This window comes from Chanos chanos, chromosome 5 (assembly GCF_902362185.1).
Source record: "Chanos chanos chromosome 5, fChaCha1.1, whole genome shotgun sequence".
In the NCBI taxonomy this organism is placed as follows: Eukaryota; Metazoa; Chordata; class Actinopteri; order Gonorynchiformes; family Chanidae; genus Chanos; species Chanos chanos.
In genome coordinates, this window is record NC_044499.1 from 11,392,849 (window position 1) to 11,417,418 (window position 24,570).

The 24,570-nt window shown below is 41.3% G+C and overlaps 1 protein-coding gene across 1 annotated transcript; it reads right to left on the reverse strand.

Annotated features, from left to right (window-relative positions):
- Positions 1-173: 173 nt before the first annotated feature.
- nmnat3 (nicotinamide nucleotide adenylyltransferase 3) lies at positions 174-8,942 on the reverse strand. The gene is made up of 5 exons (XM_030773627.1): positions 8,858-8,942; positions 6,278-6,423; positions 5,077-5,260; positions 2,399-2,475; positions 174-1,029 (listed from the first exon to the last, which is right to left on the reverse strand). Exons 2-5 carry the CDS (start codon positions 6,384-6,386, stop codon positions 635-637), a joined length of 765 nt encoding a protein of 254 aa, XP_030629487.1. The 5' UTR covers positions 6,387-6,423; positions 8,858-8,942; the 3' UTR covers positions 174-634.
- Positions 8,943-24,570: the final 15,628 nt, after the last annotated feature.

Here is a 24,570-nt window from a genome sequence, read left to right on the forward strand (position 1 = left end):
CTGCTGTCAGCTAAACAACATCCAAGACTGTAGAAGGAATACAGAGCGGTGAGGAAAGAGATTAAAATAACATAAAAATAAACATTCAGTTTTATTTTTTTCAAACTACATCTTTTCTCCTTTTTAATTTGTTTCAATGAGTATCACGATGACATTTTCTTCTAATGAAATTTACTCAGGGAGCTGACAACACTCATAATGTTAAGTGCACAACTCAGGGAAAAAAAAAAAAAAAGAAAGAGAGAGAGAAGCAGTGTTTGAACCCCAGCTTGTCAAGGATATGCTATTTATCTTCCTTGTGACATTCACTACAAAACCTCAAACCTGCACTGCTGTACAAACATATTCTGCTGCAATCTGAAAGCTGTTTCTCCTTAAAACAGAGAGGAAAAGGCTTTAATCTCTCAGCCCGCATCAAATTAGAATATCCGATCGTCACACAAAACACTCATGGCTATGAAATTTTCCGATATCTAGTTCTTTGCACTTTTTGAGAGGGCAACCTAAACCTTGAGATCTTTTGCTACAAACAAGTTTAGACATGATTAAATGTTGACGTCCCGTTAGTGGAAAACCAATCTCACTGCATTGTACCCTGTATCGGGCCATGAAAAGTTACTGTTGTCTGCATGGTTCAATCCTCTACTGTCTGCTTGGTAAGGGGTCGTAGTTTAGAGTCCTTATTCATCAGCTCACTGTCATGGGTATAAAGGTTGTGTTCTTTGATGTACTGGATAACAGAGTCCGGCAGGAGGTACTTCACACTGAGGCCTCTGCGAAGGGCTCGTCGGATCTCTGTGGCACTGATTTCGTTGTGGATCCACTCGCGCACCAGGAAGATGTTTTGCTGGTGCCGGCATAGCGTGTCGGATTCGTGTATGGCGCGGTCCGGCTCTAGACTCCCGCGACTCACGCATACCAGGCCAAAGCGCCCCACCACTTCTTCTATGTGATCTTCCCTCCAGAGACCTGGGACTTTAAAAGTGTCCATAAAATCAGCTCCACACAACAGCTTCAGCTGGGGAACACCTGTGGATTAGGAAGATAAAATGTTAAAAAAAAATCTGAACAGTTCAAATCTACACACCTGTAGAGCAATGGACTCTCAAAGCTGAGAGTGAGTAAACTTTTCTATGGGTATTTTTTGATATTAGGAACAATTCCAAAGCAGACCATTGGTTCAGTGACAAGAATTTGATTACCTGCCCTCTGTACAATTGCTGGAATAGCAAACTGAAATATTATCATATTTTACATAATACATAAAGAACAAAAGAAAGAACACATAGACTTTTGAACATCAATATTCAAAAGTCTATGTGTTTTGTGTTGTGTGCATATATGTGTGTTGCCTGGTAATAGTTTAGGTCAAATTAGAAATATAAGGTGACTCAGTGCTGTGTCAGTCTGTGTATAATGAAACATGTAACTCTGTGCATACATGTGACTGAGTTTGTGAATATAAAGGGTGTCCATTGTTTGTGTGAGTCTTAATTACAGAGAGCCAGACCTTTGACCTTACCGTTAAGGCTCTTTTTTACTTGCTTACAAGTGCTACATTGTGATTGAACATACATGTTAAGTACAGGCACACTATATGGGATTGCACAAATCCCTCTTACCCCAGCTCACCTCTTCAGGCCTTATTTGATAGCAAATTCGGAACATTCAATTTCTTATACACTATTATAATAACAAAATAAACAAATTGAAATGGATGCAATGTATTTTCAAGTGCAATTGTAACCGTAAAACAAGAAATGTGAAAATGGGAAATTGTTGATTATTGTTTTTGGAGAAAGAAAAAAAAGAAGGAACCTGAAATCATGCAAAATGGTTTCATGCATAATTTCCCCATTCTCTTCAGCATCCCTTTAATTCCAACTGACAATTTCCATTTCTCCGGCATGGACGGAGGTTGAGATATTCATTTAGACAATCTCCTTTAAAGGGACAAATTGAAAAGAGAGAAAATCTGCAAAGTTGGAGTGAGAGGAGGAGGAGGAGGGGTGTGATGTGTCTGGAGTGAGGCGCGTTTAGCGTTTTTTTTTTTTTTTGTGACAGACATTTGTGACATTCTAAAGCAATATGTACGATTAAATTGAACTTCATTAATAATCTTTGCATGTTCTGTCGCCCTGCCGAGAGCATTAGCAATCATTCACATGCTTCTTTATTGCGAACAAAGATAAAAAAAAAGAAAAGAAAAAAAAAAAAGAAAGGAATTGGACTGGAGAGAGAGAGGAAAAAGAACAGTCTGTTTTAGACGAATCAGATTTAAAAGTGTTTAAAAGAATTGAAACTGGTGCCAAGGAGGAGCCTTAGAGAAGGCTTGAATTGCAAGATTTATTTCTGCATGCCAACCAGAATTATAATGTAAATGTGGGATGGGACTTACAGGAGGCGGGCTTTTGCTCAAGGGGTGTGTCACTGATCCTTCGCTGGTATTTCTCTGCTATGCGGCTGTAGTGGTACCTGCATTAAGACCAGGGGGAGGGAAAAAAAAAAAACAAAAGGTAAGAAATGGAATCATGAATGAATGGCCTGTTTGAGTAATCTGCTTACACATGCAGAAAATAATATTTAAGATCACACTGGGTTATGTGATCTCTCTTGGGTTGGACCAGAACCTCGGCCGCCCTGTCCCCTCTGGTCCTCCAGCCCTCCTCCCCTCTTCCCTAACACACACACACACACACAAGAGGCCACTTCATGCTTTAATCAGCTTCGGACTTGCGCAAATGCAGCTTAAGATGTGAACCCCTCACATGGGGATTACAATAAAGAAGACAAGGAGAGAGTTGTGCGACTGGGAACAGCGTCACCCAGTCAGTGTGTTTGTGTTTTTGTTTGTGTGTATATGCGTGTGTGTATTTAATATATCTGAAGGTGTATGACACGCTATACACATTTTTGTGTTCCTCTGTAGTATTTTGAACGAGAACGTGTGATGATCTTTCACATAAAACAAGATATGAACGATTACAGATGAGTAAAATCAAAAAGTGACGGTACCTGAGTTTGTATGTGTATGCATATTTATAGAAATGAACATTTGCCAGTCCCTGACAGTATGTCAGGTGGAATAAGGACATGTCAAATAGGACCCTGCACAGGCACTTGGAAGAGCGTGACAAGTGCAAATGTGATTAAACATACAACCTAAGTTTGCCAAGTACACAATTATGATCCAGCTAAAACAAAGGTTTGGCAGAGACTAACAATGGTGCAACAATGCCACTGCCCTACTTTTAAAGCATCCCATTCTTAATGAGCCACTAGCTGGCAGAAAAGGCAGTGGGTATGAAAACCAGAAGCGGCTGTTCCTCAAGGTTTCCTCAGCAGTCTCCAGGCACTGTGCAGCCCTCTAGAAAAGGACAGTCAAAGTGAAGGGCACATCTTTATGTAGAGAGAGAGGAAGAGAGAGAGGAAGAGAGAGAGAGAGAGAGAGAAAGAGAGAGAGAGAGAGAGAGAGAGAGTGAGAGAGAGAGAGAGAGAGAGAGTGAGAGAGAGAGAGAGAGAGAGAGAGAGAGAGAGAGAGAGTGTGAAGCGGTGGCCAGCATAACAAAGCCCAGGATGAAAGGCCCTAAAAGCCTCAGGTTGGGATTTGAGTTCAATGGAAACAAAAGCAGCAGAGCTGGACACCTAGGACGGAGCATCTCTCTCAGGGACCGCGGGCGGGCGACTTACAATGTCTGAGACCTCTGGATTTGAGCCTTTTTCAGGTAGACCACTTGTGAGATGCCTCTGGGAGGGCTGGAATTTGCAAATTTTAAGCTATAGGTGGACTTCTAGTAAAAAGGCAGACACTACTGGGAAATCCATACACACTCCTGATATTTCCTGTGACTACAAGAGAACAACTGATCTTCTGAATGATGGAAACAGTGCCAGGCCCATGACAGGGATACAACAGAAAGCATGAACTACTGAGACCATATGATCATACTGAACCAATAACTAGCCTGTGCCAACACAATAAGCTGCATTTAGATGCATACGTGTGGCTTCCCTCTCCACAAGCACAACTGTTCCTGTACTCTGCACGGACAGGTGAGTGATGGCATTCAGACAGCGTGTGCTACAATAAAAGAAAACAACTATGTGACATACCAAGTATAATCTCATCGTCGTTTCCGTACAAACCAGCCTCTTTATTATAGTGCTTTTTTTAGTGGACCTGCTAAATGAACTCAGGCATTTAATCTAGTTTTTAATGGACTAGATTTTAATGGTCATTCACAGAGCATTATGCGTTTCTACAGCCCTTAATTCGGCATCTGTTTAACTATGTCAGAAAAATGGACAACCTTGTTTTGTTAAACTGTGTAGCATCTCTGTTAACTTGGATATGGCATTCAGATGAGTTGTTAAGTCCCTGAGTGGGTGCCTAAATGAATAACGATCATAATATAGAGCATACTCAGACAGGAATGGTATATTGCAATAAGATAACCATGCTGACAGTAAAAATAAAGCTCACTCAACACTAAAACTCAGCAAATTAGAATCTGTCCTATTTTAAAGACACTGCTTTCTAACATTGCTTTCTAACTACTTAGCAGCACTGGGGGCGGGGGTGGGAGGGGGGTTGCAATTGCTGCTTTACAGTTGATGGCTGTCAAAACCACTTATTGTCTCCTGCAGAGCGAACACCACAGTTGTTTTCAAAGAAAAAAATGTCACAAATCCCCCTCTAAAAAGAAAAAAAAAAAGATTTGCTGTCAATACACTAGAAGCACGCTTTGAATTAAATCACAAACCCCCCTCCAGGGGAAGGATTCTAGGTAACTCTCCTTTAAGTTTTACCAAGGCACTAAAAACATGTGTCGCAGAACAGTGTTTCTCATCGCAGTCTTTCATGCTCTGCTTTGTTCTTAACATCTTTGTTTCACCTCTGCATGAACATATCAGACAGACATGATCAGATCGTTATCCAGCTGTGGAGCACTTCAATCAGGTGTTGTAGCACAGGGCCGAAACAAACATGTACAAGGTGGAGTGAGGTGGGGTAGGGTGGTGGTTGGGTGAGGTGGAGCAGGGGGCAGGGCAGGGGGGCACTGAGCATTCTCTCACCTCATGGTGACCAGTGTTTCTGTCCAGTCAGGCTGCTGGCTCTCCCAGTCATCGACGATGACCCAGTCTGAGTTTTGCAGTGCCATTCTGGCCATGGCAAGGCGATGTTTTGCCAGGGCAAGACCCTGTTTCCCGTATCTGTCACTCACTGGAGACACAATCCCACCAATCACCTGATACTGCCCTGCAAGAGGAGAGAGATGAATCAGTTAGCTGAGCAATCATTATTAAACACAGAGACCATTCATTCCACAAATACAGAATGACAGGAACAGCTGCGCAAAGACAGGTATCCTGGCTGCAATAATGAGAACATGTTAAAAAGTAATGATTCCTCACTCTTGTGTCTTGTGCATTACTTATAATCTATTCAGTCTCACAAACAATAATACTCTAGCAAGCTTTTAACAATACCCATTCTTCTTATGCAAAGCTTACAGCATGTTACAGTTACATAACTATAATTGCTAAAATATTATTTAACTATAGCCTGTACGTTTGAGTGTCTCCATGTGGCCACACTTGAGAGTGATGAAAAGAAAAGTAGATGAAAGCGGAGGTAAGAAATGTAAGGTTCAAGTTCACTGGAAACTGTAAGAAGGAGGTTGTTATGAATACAGTTACAGAGAATTTTTTTTCTTTTTTAATACAGAGAGCAACTGGGGCTGGCTTTAAGGTGTTTGAACAAAATAGAATTTTTTATGACCAGTCCTTCTATAGCTTACATGAGCGTTTTTATCCTGTGTACTAATCAGCTGATACTGTGCTGAAGGCAAATAAAAGGCTAAGAGTATTAAATGCCCTCCCCCTTAACTTTCATCCTCCATTCTTATAAAAGGGGGAGACAATAAACCAAAAAGACTCAGACAAAATTAAACGCTGACAAAGAAAACAGAATAACAGCGAAAAGAAAAGAAAAAATTCTTGCAATGCAAAACAGAATTGTTTTATAAATGTTTTAAACATTGTTTCTTTTACAATCAAATGCTAACTCCCTGAGTCATGTGTGATTTTCTGCAGATTTGTTTAATAAGGCTAAAAGATACAGAGTGAACCATTATTCAAAGAATTTCAAGGATAACTATTAAGGACACTATTTCAAAAAGCACATCTGTCTAAAGCACAAATTGTTGGTTAGTTAAATGAAATTCAAACCCAAAGAATGGCATGCATCCAAGTAATCAGTTCAAAAGAAACCGACCTGTCTGATGCATGTGATCCCTGGCCAATTCAAACAGCCGCATGTGCTGATAGGTAATGGGGTTGAAGGAGCCGCAGGCCAAAAGAACCAGTGGGATTCGTCCGGCCATTACAGAATATTACCACATGGTCTCCCTCAAGGAAAAACTGACATAAACAGGAAAGCAAAACATTGAAGACCATGACAAATCACTGAAGTCTGCTACACACTAATCAATTTCTTGTGACAACTGTGTAGTGGTCCGCATAAGCGAAAATGACCAGAAAAAGGACATAAAAAGCTATAATATGAAAACTTTTTTTCTCTGCATTTACAGAGATTCACAGTAGGTCATGCCAGTAACCTATAGCATTTACCATTTAATTTTACTCATCCACAATTTGTTTCCATCTTCATGTGTGCACTCCGAGCTATTCTGATTGGACAAAACAAATAACCTATTCTGGTTTACTCTTTTACTTCGGAAGTGAACTTTGTTCTCTTTGAACAGGCTAGATGAAATCTTGTGAATGTTTGAATTTCCTGGCTTAAGGAAGAGATTGCATTATCAGATCTTCACTTAAAGGGTGACGTGGAATTGCCCGCAATATATAAATGATCTATTGATCTGTCTAGAATTTGCTGAAATGGTGCATTTAATGTATGGCTGCAAACCGAAACCCAGAACGACTCTCACATTTTCCTGTAAAGCCTTGCAAACTACATCACTATGTTAGTGGTCGGAAGATATACAGACAGATTATATATATTCCAGATCAGTGACGGCTGGTGGTGATATTGGGTGGGTGGGCTAACAAGTGGATTATACCCATCAGTAGTTTACACTGCAGCAACAGCAGCATCACATCCGAGATACCAAGTCACAGCAAGGACAATATATACCTTGTTATAGCAAGTGCTCTACAACAACACCATAGAGAGGTACCCACAAGAATGGCCTGATGCCAACAAACTCTGTATCTGTCTCCCCCCTCCTCTCACACACACACACAGGCTACATACCATTTAACTATTTTCCTCTGTACACATTAACACATGCCATTTTAACAAAAACAAAATATGCAAGAATGATGGAATGATAGGCTGCATGATAGAACAGAATGCTCCACATTGTCAGCCTACAATGTCAGAAAAGGGTCTACCTAGGGATGCACTACAAAACGTGTTCCAACTGTTATGATTGCCCATAGATACTACAACTGTTGTCGTTTTTTTTTTTTTTTTATCACAACCGTTTTGCAACACAGGGCCATGATTTAGAGGGACAGCCGGGGCCATCCGTACTGCACATAGGTGAAAGCATTTGCCAAGAATGTTTTCGTAAATCAAGAACGAAAGTTGGAGGATCGAAGACGATCAGAAACTATCCTAGTCCCGACCGTAAACAATGCCAACCCGCGATCCCGCGGCGTCCCCTACAACCCGCCGGGCAGTGTGAAGGAAACCAATGAGTCTTTGGGTTCTGGCAGGGAGTGCGGTTGCAAAGCTGAAACTTACAGGAATTCACGGTCCAAGCCGTGTCTCCTCCAAAAAGCAAGCATGGGAAACAGAAAAGCGAATTCTTAGCTACTTATCGCTAGCCAGTCCTTTCGTTAAAACCAAGTTTCAAAACTTACGATTTTGTCGTTTGTCCTTTTGTGTTATTTGAACGTCGTTTAGACGATGTGTCCCCAGTCTCCTCACTTCCAATTTTTCCACCAACGACATCGAAGAAAAGGGATGTGAAAGTAAATAATCCGCCTCGTTCATGCTAACGCCCACCATTGCCACAGTCGCTCACTTCTTTCTCCCCACTCTCATACATGCAGGTGCTACAGTAGCACCTCACTGTATGTACCGTCTGTACAGTCGCTGTCATTGGTCAAAAGTAAATGGGCTGTGGGCTGAATTAATTTAGCCCAAATGATCAGCAAATCAAGGGGGCGTGGCATGACACCTGTCACTCACTTGACCCTACGAAGATGAATGGTAGCTGATTCTACTGTGTTTGGGCTGTAAAAAATAAGCCCATTTGGGTATATCCTGCGTTTTTCTTGCGACTGTTTGGTGCTGTTGCTGCTCTAGGTTCCACCAAAATGTAAAACAGTCTGTTATAAGTTTTTTTAACAATAATTTTCTCATCTTTATTGTAAAAGATAGGGAGGGCTTAGCCCTGCTAGCCCATTTATACCAGCCGTCCCTGTTCCAGATAAACATTTAAACAGGCGAGAGAGAGAGAGAAGCAGATGTATTTGTGCGGTCAGTCTCTAAACCTGTACTACTGTCTGACATGTCTACCTCAGCTACCACACATTCAGTTATTTAAAACACAAAATGCCAAGAGGGATCTCTGTACTGTTACTGAAGTGCTGCGGAGAGAGAAGAATCAAAATGACATTCTGCTTTACGGCGTTAATACATATATTGGTTAAGCGTTTCAAGAGCACGTGCAGTCGGCATCCACAGGACGATAAAATATCACAATAATAACGCAAGACTCGCTAATAAGGATAAGTGGTTGAATACGTTTCCGCGTGAACTTCAAGTACAAGCTCTGTGGCGAGCTAATGTGGTTGGAAGCACACCTAATCGCTAACATACCTTGAAGTACAGACTGCAACAGCTTTGAATGCAAACGTCTTTATTTAAAATTAGCTATCGGTGATGTCCTGTGTCTTTGGTAAATCACATAACGATGCCGTTCTCCACTTTCACTGAAGAAAACGTAAACTTACGTAAACTGAACAGCATGACATGTGTTACACCATTAATGCTCCCCAGAACACCCCTGCCGATTTTGTGTTTTCTCTGTTCCTGTTTACTGTCACTATGAAAGGATGGGTGCTCTCGAACAATGAATCAAGTTTCAAATGGCAAAATACAAATATTGCTGAAAGGCATGCAAACAACGACGTTAAAACACAACAACAACAAAAAAACTGACAAGAAAGCAAAATACCAAACACAAAAACAAAAGAACGGAGAAAAATAAAAGCAAAACAAGAGGTAGAAAACTCAACATAAATGGAAAATGTAGGGGAAAAGTGAAGAACAAAATTGCGCCATGGCAGCATTAATAATGACAAAACTTTTCAGAAAATGCCGCGTGGGATGTCCAATACGGAGTTGTTTCTTTAACTGAACTGCTGTCTTTGAGTGCAGGAATGAGAACGAGAACCGTAATGTCAACAGTTGTAGTTTCCAACTGGAAGAATCTGAAAAATGTCAGGGAACTAAATTTTCTTTGACAGTTTCTTGTCTCAGCTGTACGACGCTACATTTTACAAACTTATCTTAGCTGGCAACAGCTTCTTAGCATTAGTTATTTATATAGTTAAGGTACAGATTGGTTTTATCCATGTGTTCCGTATTTCATTTTAATTACTTAATTCCTTCAGTATTTTTTTGTTTCATGCTATTCTCTCAGACATTTGCCTTTTTCTACTGCACCTTTGGACCATCATTGGCAGAACAGCGGTTACTGGTGGTTTCATGCTTAAAATAAATAAACCTAAAACCTATAATAATCAGTAAAAAAAAATAAATAAACGGGCTTAGGGTGTCCCAAAATAATTTTAAAGCGGTATTGGTCGAGTCATCAAAGGATTTCTTATAAGCTCTCTTGTCCAGTTGTCAAAATCCTTATCTGATCTCAATATGTCTAAACTGGACATGACGTGATGTTGAATGTTGCTTTCCCTCTGTGTTCTCCACATTTTCCTATAATTTTGTTTGATTTAGTTTAGTTGATTTGTTTTTGCTTTATTTGGTTATATTAGCTGTCTACTCTTGTTTTCCTTACTCAGACATCCCATAACTTTCTTTTATTTCCCTGAGCTCTTAGGACAGAACTTTTAACCATGCATTGTTCTTCTTCTCTCTCTTTTTCTCCCTCATGCAATTCAGCTAAAAGTCCTCTTCTTTATTCAAGTGCTGCCAGAGAGCACAGGTGTAGCTAAAGCTGTTTTCTGAAGTGTTCTGTTGTACAGTGGATGGTTGGACATACTGATGTACCTTCTATAATCTCTGCAATCTCTCCTTCCTCTATTCTTAGACCCTCATGCATTATGTATTATCTCTTTAACATAAATATGCCGCCTGCAGGACAGAGAAAAACCTATTTCTAATCACCCTTTAAGAGGGACTCCTTGATGTCCTTCAAAGAAATATTTTGCTCTGAGATTGATGTAAGAGACATGATTTTAAATGTTCTACAGGGAACGGTCAGAGAAAATTCTCACTCAAAAACTATGTGACTGACGCTGTGCTGGAATCATACCTCTTTTGCTGTATCGAGATAAGAATGATAAATGTGTCTCAATGAAAGGGTATTTCTCAGTCTCTGCTAAAACGCAAAAATACAAGCAAATTTTTTCTTTTCCTACCAATGACAAGTCTCCACGTTTGACCTTGAATTTTTTTGTGTTCTCCTTTTGAGTGCTTTCTGGTGCTTCAAACGGTCTATGCCGAGGCGATTTATGGAGATAAAGAAAATCAAGAGCTTAAAAATCATGCCTCAAAAAACAATAACACAGACTGAATTATCTGACTTGCAATGGCCCTTTGTCTTTCAAAAAAAAACCCTCAAGCATATTTTTCATTTATTCTTTGGTACGCTCTGTAAAGGGCACTCAGACAATTCCTATGGCCATAATTACATTAAATTGACTCTAGTGTGACCCCTCCTGGGAGATGCAAAGAACTGCCTACATCTAACTGAGCTTTCCATGGTACTGAAACCAGATCTATTCAAAGACAATTGAAGAAAAGATGAATTTCGGACTGAAATATAACGGTTAAAAACACCCGAAAGAAATGAAAAATGCATTCAGAGATGAGACATTTGCCTGTGTGATGAAGACTAAAAGACTTATTCCTGCATCAGAAAAGTTCAGACTTCACTTGAACAGATTGCTCTCATAAGATTTTAAATAGAATTTGAGTGAATTATTTATGGATCTTCATAATGGCAGAAAGCATGGCTTAGACATATTGCCTCAGCACACTGCTGAGGGTGGAACTACCATAGGAGACGATGGAAATAAAAGATCAAGAGCAGAGCAGAACACAGTGAAACTTTAAAAACAGCCATTATCACTTTATTGCTCACACATATTTTAATCTTATTATTACACTTTGTATAATTTGAGAAAGTTTGTGTGTGTGTGCGTGTTGGGGGGTTGGGGGGCTGTGTACCGTATTTCATTATAAAAAGAGGTAAATAATGACCAGTATCCATTGCATCAACATTTTGGTTGATGATGTTCTCCCATTATAACAGCACTCTCGGGTTTTTTTTTTTTTTTAATTGTCTGAAGATAATTGATGTGTGCTACCAAATATGAGGCATTTTCTGGTAATGCATACCATTTCATGTTTTTGAGCTATTGGGTTTAATGAGATATGTTGTGTGTGTGTGTGTGTAACTGATGTTTTTTCTATGTTTAATGACATATGTTGGACAATATGCTTTACCTTCGGCCTGCTTTAACATTGGTTGCTGCCTCTGCAGCCGAGTTGTAACTAATAGGCCTTGTCTTTTAATGGGGTACAAGTTTTTGGACGTACTTCAAAATGCCTACCCTTGTGCCCTGTTCCAAGACCGAGTACAACGGTATGTCTTCCGCTCTGCTATGCACTTACGCGTGCAAACAGATAGACGAGTGTGAAGAAGGTTTTACCAAGAGCAAATTGACTCAACAGAATGCATCCACAGAAATGCAACAAGCCATACGATTGGGATGAATGAGTGCAAATGGCTTTTCCAATCTATCAGCCAGGCAGGTAAATTAGGTTTCAAAAAGACACGGGAAATAATACTGCCTCATTTTTTTTTTTTCCTGTGGAAGTGAAGCGATTATCGGAAATTCCCTGGGGCTTTCGAAAATTGGCATTTGACTAAAAATGAAAATAAAACCAGAAATAGTGCGTGATTTCAAATGAATTGTTGAAAAATTTCCCTGTTTGGCATCATGGACTGTTTACTTAATAAATTAACTTTTTGAGGGCCCTAAATGGATGTAATCCTAGTAAACCAGCAGTATACGTTTACCCTAGAGGTAAATCTCTGCTTCAACCAATAGCAATGATTTGTAAATGATTTTCATTTAACCCTTAGATTTATGTGTTTCCTCATGGAAATTCAGTGTATAGGAAGTCTGATTTGGCATGTGTCACATCTGTACATTTCTATTGCTAGACTCTAAATGTACCTTTGAATAGAAAATAAAAACATGATTAAATGTGTAACAATGTATTTGATATATTAAAGACAGCACAAGCTATTTGCGCATGCAAAATTAAAACATCAAAGATAGAGCATTATTTGCTGCGTCTTTAATGTCACAATGACCAAATTTACTGTCCTCAGTTAAGATCTTAAACATAATGACAACTCCAGGGATCCATGGATGTTAAGTATGTAAAGCTTGTCCAGTTGATGTGGGAACATAAGTCAAGTAGTCATATTGTATATCTACACCAAGAATTTTCAGTGCCACTGAAAAACTTCTCATGACCTTTGAGTGGACCTAATTAGCACCCTGATCCTACAGGGACACATTAGCTGCAACAGCCAGAGATGGATCAAAAGGTGAATGAAGCATGAGTAGAGAACTTTTCTCTCTCTCGAGAGCGACTAAGGCTTCCATTAAGGATCCCAATCACTTTCTTTGATACAATAACCCCACCTATCTAACACTCTCATTCAATAAATTGAAGCAGTCAGCCCTTAAGGAATCCATTAAATGATTCTGCCCATCAGGCTCAATCAAACAGAACCAATGTTAGAGATAGTAAAGATATGGGACATTTTATTTTATAAGATATATCTTATAGAATGGAGTGTATTGTGTATCTGGTGTATCAGGTATAACTGAAGGATTGAAGAGAAGTTGAAAAGTCACCTTGAACCTAGTTTGCTCAATAAGTCTACTGAGATAATTATTTTATCAATAATAAATGAGGTGGTGATGATGCCCGACTGGGAATATTTCTATGCATCCCTAATGGACTCGTGATTAACAGTAAAAAAAAAAAAAAAAAGCCATAGCCCTCCATGGTATAAAGCAGTAATAGAAATAATGATATGATGACTTATAAATGCTTAACGGTCTACAAACAGTATTACTTCAGGCAACCATAAGCACTTCAGATCAGCGTAAACACTTGTTGATATATTAATATTAATATCTCTGGCTGAGTGACGTAGCAGCCTTCTTTTGAGGTGCGGCGATCCATCGTCCCGCGTTAGCACGTCTCTCACAGGCTCGCCTAACGCGTTGCTGGTTCGCGCACCTCGTCCTCTCGCTGGGAGTTCATCTAGACTTCAGTTTGCCGTTAACGTCCTTACGAAGCAGCAGGAGGAAGACACACCGTGAAATTGACGTAGATAAAAGTGAGGGATATCAAGTGAAGAGGCGATAGATAAGGTCATCGTGACTTGGTCAAATTCGTTCGATCACCATGAAGATACTCACAATACCATTGATGCTTGTCTTGATGGTTTTCGGGCAGTGCGGTATCCTTGCAGGAAAAGGTAAGTACAATCTGAGAACTAGCAATCACCATGCTGCTTCGTGTACCGAACCACGTCTTTAAATTTCAGAAGTCTCATTTACTAGAGTACATATGGAAGATTACACAGCTGAGGAGGTTGAATATCCTTCTGTGAACCTAAATCACTGCCGAATTGAAAATGTTCTGAATATGTCAGGTGAGAGTAGTCAGAGTCCAGAAAATGTGTCCTTGCTTTAGGGGAAGTTTTTTTCACTGGTCGTAAACGTGTTTGGTTTCTAGCAGATATCGTTTAAGATTTGTTAACTCACACAGTGTTCACTTACATAATGGACACTTAAACCGCATAAACAATGACTGTATAGTGAGATCAGAAGCCAGTATTTCAGATGTTGGGTGGCTGATCCGATCCGAAAACAACCCTTAACCGTTCAGGTGCGAGCCTATGTTCTCAGCGGGCTTTTGATTTTTCTTTTAAATCATAACCATGTGATTCCCTGCTACATGTAAAATACAAAGCTGTTTTTAATCAGCATTGTTGCGCTGACTGTTGACTTAGATACACGTTTCCGCTTTTAAAAATGTTTCTTGAAACTATAGCCTGCCATTTTGTCGATATGCAATATTCCACTGCTGTTATGGTCCGTGAACTCAAAGAGTAATCGTCAAAAACATTCCCGAACTGTTTCTAATAACAATAATATAAATACTGACAATAAAAATAAAAAATATCGACCGTCGGCGGTAATATCAGTGGAACAAAGTGGACATCAGCCTCATACTCTTCATATAGCGCCGGGCAGGGCATTTACGTCGCACCCTCGGAGCAGTAAACAAATCACCATCAAGTTGAATTTTAGATGCCGATCATTGCGAAGTTGTAATAACAATCTCCTGTGTGACAGTAAAGATGAAGCTGCTAGATTGTTCGCCCGAGAGAATATACGTATTTCTGTCAATGTCTGCGTGTTTTGATTGATCTCCATAAGGTATGAAACTTGTACAGAGGGTAGATTTGGCAAATATAAACCCCAGACCAACACTGAAGACAGCTATAGTTTCTCCTTTACCCTTAACACGATAACAATTTCATATTATCGTACCGAAAGGTCACATCTTCTCTCTGTACAACTTCAGTTGTGAACAACTGAACAACTAAAGTGCCAATTACCTTCTGATCTGCATTCCTGCTGAAGTCATTCATTTGTTCTATGCACTGGATTTGACAAATCAAAGAATCAGTTACGTGCTCATTTGCATTTCAATTACTGGGCTGTTTGCAATTTTTGAACATTAGAACAATGTTAATTATTGAGATTAGTTTCTCTGCTGTTCCTACGCCAAGATGGTGGAGGTAAGCCATGAAAACTGAAAAAAACCCCCAAAACTATCAACTAAGCAGTGTTTCAGAGGACTTGAGAACCACCTGATAAAATATTGCCAGTGCATATCTTCTGTGAATTATAAACTGACTGAGGACTTTGCTTATTGTTGTGTGTTTGTCATAGGTTTAAGAACATGTTGAAAAAATGATGTATTGTTGCGATGACTTGAGAGTTAATGTTAATACTCTCAGTTATTCTGATAACACTTGCTTACATGCTGAACCATAATCTCATATCTTATTGCAACGTGGACTTAAGATATAATGCATTTGATAGCCCATCATGTTTACCTAATCTCCTGAGCTTTCTCTCAATTATCCAAAATGTGTGTTGAGAAGCAGGATTGTTATATTGTCAGTGTATTTTGCAATGATCTGGTACTTGAGTGAAATTGCGATGACCTCTGTTTTGCACACGGTGGTAATGTGCTGTGTTTTATTTTGTTTTACGCATGCCTTTTATTAGGGGATTATACATCATTTGCTTTTTACCTCAAAACCATAAACTGTCAAAAAAGCAGAGGAATGAAATAGGACAGGCAGAACACAGAGAGAGAGAGAGAGAGAGAGCATGAAAAACTGAGGAAAAATTGGAGGGAATGTGCAAAAACAGGGTAAGATTTATGGCAGCCTTTTCAGAAAAGAGAACAACATTAAGCAAGTGGTAAATAAATTGCCTTGTAGATCTGGCATAGCTGCATAACTCAGGATTTTGAACAGGGTCTGAAAAAAAAACTCCTGTGCCTGGGAAAGGAAAAGCTGTTCTCTTGCATCACTGCCGTTGTTTAGGGAGTGGAGAGTGGACTTGAAAAAATCTTCACAGAGGGGACAGCGGTTCGGTGTGAAACCTCTATTTATATCCCTCTGTGTCTGGCTTTCTTTGTTTTTTCTTCCCTCTGCCTTCGCTTTTCAAGAAACATCAAGCTTTTCAAGCCAGGAAAATGCGCAACTTAATTTAAACGTTAATTACCCAGCATGCATCATTAGCGTTGGTGTGATGAGCGGTAGGGTGGAGGAGAGGAGGAGTGGATAGGGAAGATGTGAACTGGAGGGAAGATGGGCCCTGTCACACATGCCCTCCCGCCAGCTGGTCAGATGGCACCAGTGGCTCCCAGGGGTCAACACTAGCCAATCTGCACAGGAATAACTTTCCATGCTCAGCTGCTCTCTGATACAGACATAGTGACTCGTGACGAGGCATGTACACACACACACACACACATACACAAACTCAAACTCGCATACATGCATGCAAGAAAATTCCCCACAACCACAGATGCACACACCGACAGACAAACTCTAAAAAAAATATTAGACTGGCGTGGTGTTGTGGTGTTGTGTTTCTTGTATGAGGCCTGTGTTCTGACTGTCTCTGTGAAGTTAGTTTGTTCCTGAGCTTCAGTCTCAATTAAAGTGTTCCAGCTGTCCGTTGGGGAAAAGAAAGGGTTTCTGGGATACTGGCCTACGGTCTTCCCTCTAATTTGCTGTACTGGGTGCTGGTGAGATGACAGCTGGCCGTGGCTGAAAGAGAGCTCATAGAACGTGTTAGAATGGTTATGCATTTACACACGTTTATTTGCGCATATTTTTGTGCATGTCACTGGGTCTGCCTATGCGTGTCTTCGTGCGTGGTGTTTTGCAAAATACCGTGTTCTTCTCTTCAAAAACGCTAATGCATCCGCGGATATCCGGGGATGTGTGTGTAGTTTTCGGTAGCTCCAGTGGTACGGTGTAAGATTGATTGCTTGCCGTTGTGCAAGAGACAGTATGGTCCTCTGTGAGTGTGAAATGGGTTGTAAGACTGTCAGAGAAAACTGTACATGTCCTCCATTTTACAGTACTGCCCAGTCACTCCATCGCTAATGTGTTTGAATTCACATCCCAACCCCATTACATGTTCCCAACCTTCACGCTAGTGGTATGTATATTGTAAGTCTTATTGTTAAAGCCTAACAGTGTGCTGTCCTTGAACATCCATACGCAGTGTGCGCGAGTGTGTGCGTGTGTGTTACGAAATGACTCTACTGAAAATAAAGCCGAGCGAAGAGTAACGCACTGTGTCATGAAGCTAATTGTACGTCTCCTTACTGTGGATGGTAACCTATAGCATATTTATGACCAGAGATCTTCGGAGACTGCACGCTGTTTTGACCTTTAGCTGCTACAGTGCAGACCTGTTTTGTACAGCTCATCAAAACTGCCTGTAAACATGCTCTTTTCTGGCTTGTCATTTGAAGAGATACAAGTAAAAAGCATTGTTTGATGACCCGAAGTGATGGGATCGGCAGTCAGCTCCAGGAGGCTGGTTCAGCATGTTGGTAGAAGGAGAAAAAAAGAAAAAAAAGAAAAAAAAAAAGACAGGAATTGCTGCATCTCTTTTCTGTTTGGATCTGCGAAGAAAAATAGCGCATCTGACCCCCTTGTGAGATGTAAAGTCTAAAAGGAGGCAACAAGGCTCGTTGCAAATCAGTAGATTACTATTCAGAAAAAAAGAAAATCATTTAAAAAAAATGATATAAATGATTGCTGCTGAATATTGAAGATGCTTAAGGCAGACAGTTGCATTTTAAAAATTCGGATAGTTCATGCTGTTCAAATCCCTCTGTGAAGATGGCTTGCTTGTGAATGCATTTTTGATCTGATCTGGGGTTAAGTGAGATTCAGCCTTATGGGAACATCGCTCTGCCAAATCTTAATTCGTTGCTGGCGTTTACTCAGTGTTTGTGTCGATGTAGACTTGATTGGAGGCGTTGATAGTTAGACTCATGCGTCAACTGTTTCTTGTTTTCTCTAACTGACATAAACTGGGAAAGAAAATCCCTGTCTGTAGTCCGTAGGGGCATATCAGCAGAACCCGTTCTTCTCAGTTTCTGGGTATTTGAAAAGCTTTGTTTTCATGCTATCACAGCCTGGTTATCTTGCTGGAGTTCTGTGCAGGTTCTCACGTAGCACCACTGATGGAGAGGTTGGAGGATATTAAGACAGTGGGAAAAAAAAAACCATACTGCAGGGATGTTATCTTGTGTTTTGACTGTTTTGAAACCAATTGGGATTTTTATGCTCATAAAATGTGCTGCTCTGATGTTAATGTGCTGAGTTGCGTCGGGAGAATGAGACACCTTGGCTGTCAGATTGCAGGTGCACGTCTTTGACTGAAGCAGCTGCAGTACTTCCCCTCCCTTCCTCCCAGGTGGAAAAACACTGTTGGAGAGTTTGATGCACGGTAGTGCACGGGCAAATATATACACACGCGCGCGGATGCACACACACACACACACGCGCACGCACGCACACATGCACACACGCGCGCACACACACACACACACACACACACTTTCTTACTCGCACACTCACTCACATACACAGAATTTCACACTGACTTTTGGGATTCAAACAGTGATAATGTGAATGCACCTTGCTGGCAGTTTTAATTACAACTCCAATCTGCATGCATAAGCATAAAATATTAATGTATGAGTGTGTGTATGGTATTTGTGTCTGTGTGTTTGTGTGTGTGTGTGTGTGTGTGTTTCTGAGCGTGTGTGTATGGTATTTGTGAGTGTGTTTGTGTGTGTGAGAGACAGAGAGAGAGAGAGAGAGAGCGAGAGCGATTGAGTGTTTGTGTGGGTGTGGGTGTGGGTGTGTTTGTGCGAGTATGTGTGTGTGTGTGTGTGTGCGTGTGTGTGTGTGTGTGAGTGTGCACATACGCCAGTATATGTGAGTGCCTGTGTGTATGCGCACAGTGGGAGAGAAATGGAGCAAAAGACACAGAAAAAAGAGAGTCCTGTCCTTAAGAACGCTTTCATATTTGTGGCTATGGTGCCTGTCAAACGGCTGCGCTGACTTAGCCTGAAATCAATAGTGCATGCCATGTGCTGCCGATGCCACGGGGAAAATAAACGCATGAGTGAAAGTGGCAAGACTGACTACAAAGGAAGAGCTGAAGAGGGGAACGCACAGAGAAGAGAGAGTGTGAGAGTATATCTGTGTGTGTGCATTTTGTGTACGTGTGTATGAGTGTGTGCTCCGAAAGAAAAGGCATCCTCTCTCTGACGTACTTGATTTTCGTTTTTGGGGTCGGGGGGCGGGGGGTGTGGGGTGTGGGGGTCTGAGTCTGAGCCGTGATCTTTGCCCACCTGTGTTACGTGTGGCAGAATTCGGTACTCAAGTCAGGGATGCTACTGCCATCGTAACAGAAGGGGAAAATAAAAAGCTTTTCCCCATGAAAGCAGTTATTAATTTTCATGGTGCGTCCTGCAGTCAAAGACATTATCTCTCCCTCTAGCCTGCAGCGACACACTTGATTCGGTTTAAATGTGTCCGTTGGAATATGTTCGGTACCATCAGATGATTAAAAAAAAAAAAAGTGGTTTTTTTTTTTTTTTGAATCTGCAAATGGAGCCATCAGCTGTAGAAGTCATATAGAGCCCCCCCCCCCTCTTCCCTCTATCCCCCCAACACCCCCCCTCCCCCCTCCTCCTTCCCCCAAGTACCTCTCTTTTTTTCCCCTGCTCTGTCTGTCTCATTTTTCTACTGCCGCTTTAGATTTGCTGTGTAGCAGTTTTTTTTGTGTGGAAGTAATGGGGAGGGCTTGCTGGAGCTTAGCCGCCACAGATGTGCTCTCAGTCTATGTGCTCTCCCAGCCTACACACTCAGTCTCCTCACTCATTCTGTTTTCTTCATGGGCCATGGAGACCCACTGAGAATGGAGTCCATAAAGTCCATAAAGCACACACAAGTGTGAGAGGCTTAAGCTGAAAAGGGGCTGTAAGTTTGCCAGAGTGACAATGTCACTGGAGGCATATCGTCCCTCTCTCTTCTTGCTCTCTTCTCTCTCTCTCTCTCTCTCTCTCTCTCTCTCTCTCTCTCTGGGTGAAATATGAGGAGGAGCTCCATGAATCCTCAGGACCCCTCTGAGGTTGAATTATGGCGTGCAGTGCGTGACCTTTTGATCATCTACCTTCTCAGAGAAACACTAGGTGTACTAGATGACCCGTGGAAGTGGCCTTAGCCTGCAGCAGTGCACACTGTGTGTGTGTGTGTGTGTGTGTGTGTGTGTGTGTGTGTGTGCACGTGCAGGTGTACCCAGGTATGTGTGTACGTGCTGAGGGGGAGTTATTTTAACTTTTGGTTGTAAATTTGAAGTCGTGGCTGCATTCGTACTGTGACAGTGTAATTATATCCCATAGTATGTGCAGCTCCACATCCTTTGCTCTTACATCCTACTGCGGTTTGATTCTGACCTTTGTTGATTCCGGTGGTTAGGTTCTGTTGTGTTCGCATGTGTGTTAGTTGTATATTTTCCGCACTTCTGTCTCCTTGTGTTTTCTGCACACATGAAAACAAATGAATGTTTCTTGCAGGTATGTGTGTGTGTTTGTGTGTGTGTGTGTGTGTGAGACTGTGTATTGTTACATCTCTGCAAGCTGCTCTGGGAGTTTCCAGCAGAGACATAGTTAGCCTGTCTTTTCTGTTGACTAGGAAGCGGAGACATTGGCACAACAGCCAGACAGTTGCCAGGTGTTACTGAGGGGTATTCAGGGCTAGAGCCATGACTCTTTAAAACTCCAGGCTGCCACCAACCTTACATCAGCTTCTGAGTCTTGAATCCCCCCACCCCACCTCACCCTCACCCCCACCTCCTCCTTCAGGAGGAGCAGCATGCTCCCTGGCATAAAAAACCCAGCCCTAATGTGAATTTGGACTTCCTTGCCTTTCTCTATTGGATACCACAGACAATTACAGCTGTATTTTAATTCTCACTATAGACTCTGCACTGAAATCAGTTCACAGAGCCATTTAACTCCTGGTTTGTCAACTTCGGTTCTGTTAGTTAAACTAGCTTCTCTTAGTTTTACTTTAAGTCTCCTCTCTGAAGTTCTTTAGCTGTGGACATGTTCATAGACTCATTGCCGTGTACTGAACTAGTAAATAGTGCATGAGGCAAGAGCTTTCACCTGGCGGCCATGCCTGAGGGATGTGTGGTGGTTGGGTTTGCCAGCATTACCTGAGGGGACATGGAAAAAATAGCACCATGAAAACAAGTCATGCAGTGTGTGTGTGTGTGTGTGTGTGTGTGAGAGAAAGCGAGAGAGAGAGAGAGAGTGTCTTTGTGCCTACGTGTGTGTGTGTGTGTGTGCGTGCGTGTGTGTATGTGTGTGTGTCTGTGTCGGTGTCTGTGTCTGTGTCTTTGTGCGTATGCACTCCCCCTGAGTACTCATTACTCATGTTTGCTGCTGATTTGTCCCAGCCTGAACACCTGTACCCGTGTGTGTGCTGGGGTCCCAGCTGAATCGTACAGACTCTGAGGAGACAGCTCCATCACATGTCGTCTTAGGTCTACTGTAACTGTCTCTCCTCTGCATGGCTGGGGATTCAGGGTGGACCTGTAGATGAGTCCTGCAGGACTGCCCACTAGTTTATCGGACGTGTCCAACAGGAGGGTCCGTGCGTGTTTGAAGAAAGAGAGAGGATAGGGTATGTTCCTTAGCACCTCCTCCTCCTCCTTCTTCTCTCCCTCTTCTTTCTCTCTTTTTAATGCGACCTGGATTTGAGGAGCAGGAACTATCTGACCTATTTTCGGCACTGTCCGTTCCCTGGTGAATTTGTTTAAGGTAGTCATTTGTTATGTGAGTGAGCGTGTGTGTGTGTGTGTGTGAGAGAGAGAGAGAGAGAGAGAGAGAGAGAGTGTGCAGAATCAGAGTAAATCAGGTTGGTGTGTGTTTCTTGTTTTGGTATGTTGATGTGTATTTAGTAATACACTAAATTATTACGCTATAGACGGAAATCATTTATGAACAGCTATATCTGTCTTTCTGTCTATATAGTATTCATTTCTAGAGTTTAAAATATCTGGAAAATGTTTTAAATTGTTCATCAATGGGATATCTTTCTTGACACTTTCAGTGTAGTGTATATGTTTTGTATTTTTCAGTTTGGTATACTGTAGTGTATTTTATTCAATGACTTCATAACTGAACGTCTTCAGGTTATTTCCAGTACAAGTCACTGAAATATGAGCAGTGCATCTGTCCCACAGAATAAATGACTTTGTTCTTTTGGAAATATCAGTCCCTGTTTAGAAGAATATTGGGTAGACTAACTGCTCATAGTCACATGGTTTGACCACAAAAGACATAAAATATACAATGCGCTTTGTAAACATTAAGGGAAAAAATAGCTTAAAATTCTTACAGAATGTGTAACTCAGTTTTATACTCTGAAGTAAACAAAATATTTTTTTTTTAAAGTTTTTTTTTTATTAAGTTGTTTGCAAACAAAAAAAGTACTTTTTTTTGCAATAAATAGCAAAAAAGAGACTTAAATGATGTATTTTGAAGGAAATGTTTCCTGTGATGTGCATTTTAGGAAAAAAATGTTATTTGGTGTCAGTGTACCGTTATAACACTTCACAGTAAAATTGTAGATCCTTACAACAAGCAGCAATACTATTTTAAATCTTCAAAAAAAAAGCATTCATGCATAGAGTATGTTTTTGTAACTTTAAAAATGCATTTTAAATCCTTTGTACTCGCAGGCTTTTTTACTTTGAAAGCCTTATTTGTCAGTGAGCCATATGACAGCCATACACTGTGTGTGTGAAAAAGCAGCAGAGAACAGGATGTGTACATAAGTCAGGGAGATGCATCAATCTTGCATCAACACATAAGTAGGCCTATCTGGGAGTGTTTCCATGCTGTGGGCAAAAAAAAGTATGTCTCAGTTGTTGACAGCAGATGTGTGAATCTGTCTGCATGCGCGCACGTGTGTTCAGGGGGCGGGTGTGTTTGTCTCTTCTGTTATCTCACGGTGACAGTAGCATTTGGGTCTCCTCTTCTGAATATTTCCATTAGTTTGTTTTGATGTTCCATCCTGCTGGGATCTCCTGTGAGGCTGCGGCCCGCTGCCGGGGGGGGGGGGGGGGGGTGTTCGAGCAGAATGCAGCGACTCCGTCCGCCCCATGCCCCATCCACCTCCTGCTGTTCCTGAACTCAACCGAAACCTCAACCATAGCCCTTCATGTCTCACTCACTGCTGTTCACTTTGCTTCTCTGGATTCGGAGAGTGTTCGGCTAACCTGGTGCACACGGCTCATCATATTAAAACAAGCTTTCCCTGTTCTGAGAGTGCCATCCCCCTGTAGCGATGCAATTTCATCTTGAACAAATTATGTTTGGGGAATGTCTTACATGGGCAAGGTAATTGATTATACTTGCATTTTTGTCTGTCTTTTTTGCTTATTTTTTTTCCTGTCCCCCTCCCAACTCTATTCTGTTTGGGGTAGGGGAGTGAAAAAACACTAGCAAAACTTCAGGGGCTCCTTTGACATTTAGGTTTTTTTTTTTCTCATTTTCTTAGCATTATTTTATCCTTCATCAGCGGAAAGTGCATTCTGCAGGATAAGCTGTATTTCTGTGTGTTTGTGTGTGCATGTGTGTGCGTGTGTGTGCGTATGTGTGTATGTGCGTGCGTGTGTGTGTGTGTGTGTTTCATCTGGGTGCCCCGCTCAAATCGTTTAGCACAAGCAGCTACTCAGGGTTTTTTCATAACTGAGGCTAAACACGGCCCAGTGACACACTTCACTGACAGCTGTTCCCAAAAAGCTTGTTGAGGTTTGCTAATTTCTTGAACACAACAATGATTTGCTTTACTGTGTGAATAAAGCGTGGATAATGTAGTGTGTGCAGACTGTAGCATGCAGTCAATTTACAGATTTATCCAGTCATTGGTACTAATGAAGCTCAGTTTCTCTTCTCTTTCTATCTGGGGTACTATCCAAGTTTCAGGTTTTGTGTCTTTTTAAATCTGTTTTTTGCGTTTGACTACCATAATCTGTCCATTAGTCCAGTTCATTCCCATTTGGATGGCTTCCTTCAATACTCACTAATTCTGCATGTTGCATTACAACCATCTCGCTAAGAGCCGTAGCTCAGTCCTTTACCTCTCGCAGCCTCTCGGCTCTGCTCTCGCCATTGTCAGATAACTCTCTTACCACAAGGCCACTGTGCAGGATTTCAGAAAATCAACATCGCTCCTCTTCGGAGAGGATCTGAAGACTAATAGCCTGGAGCAATGGCCTTAGCTCAAGCTGTCGTTTCATAAGCAAGACACATGGACCAGTGTGTTTTAGTCTGACAGTCCGGTCATTTAGCATGGCATGCCTTGGCCAGACCTCGCCCCTCCGCGTCCCATTCTCTCTCCTTCTTCTCTCTCCCCCGATCGCCAACCTTGACCCGACGCAAGGGTGGCCGAGGCTGTTTCTCAGAAAGGAAGCGGAGGCTACAAAAAAAAAAAAAAAAAAAAGACTGAGGACAAAGAAAAGAGAGAGAGAGAGAGAGAAAAAAAATAAATCCCTAGAGTTTTGACACAGGCCCTGAAGTCAGTGTTAGTTTCTGTCTGGATAAAGTAATGATGG

What these genes read in the sequence shown, in the direction of transcription:
- nmnat3 (XM_030773627.1), bottom strand. Translation starts at nt 6,386, where the DNA reads ATGGCCGGACGAATCCCACTGGTTCTTTTGGCCTGCGGCTCCTTCAAC. An exon ending in GGATCACATGCATCAGACAG is followed by an intron (nt 5,261 to 6,277) that starts GTCGGTTTCTTT and finishes CTCCTCTTGCAG; the next exon opens with GGCAGTATCAGGTGATTGGT. An exon ending in GAAACACTGGTCACCATGAG is followed by an intron (nt 2,476 to 5,076) that starts GTGAGAGAATGC and finishes GTCTTAATGCAG; the next exon opens with GTACCACTACAGCCGCATAG.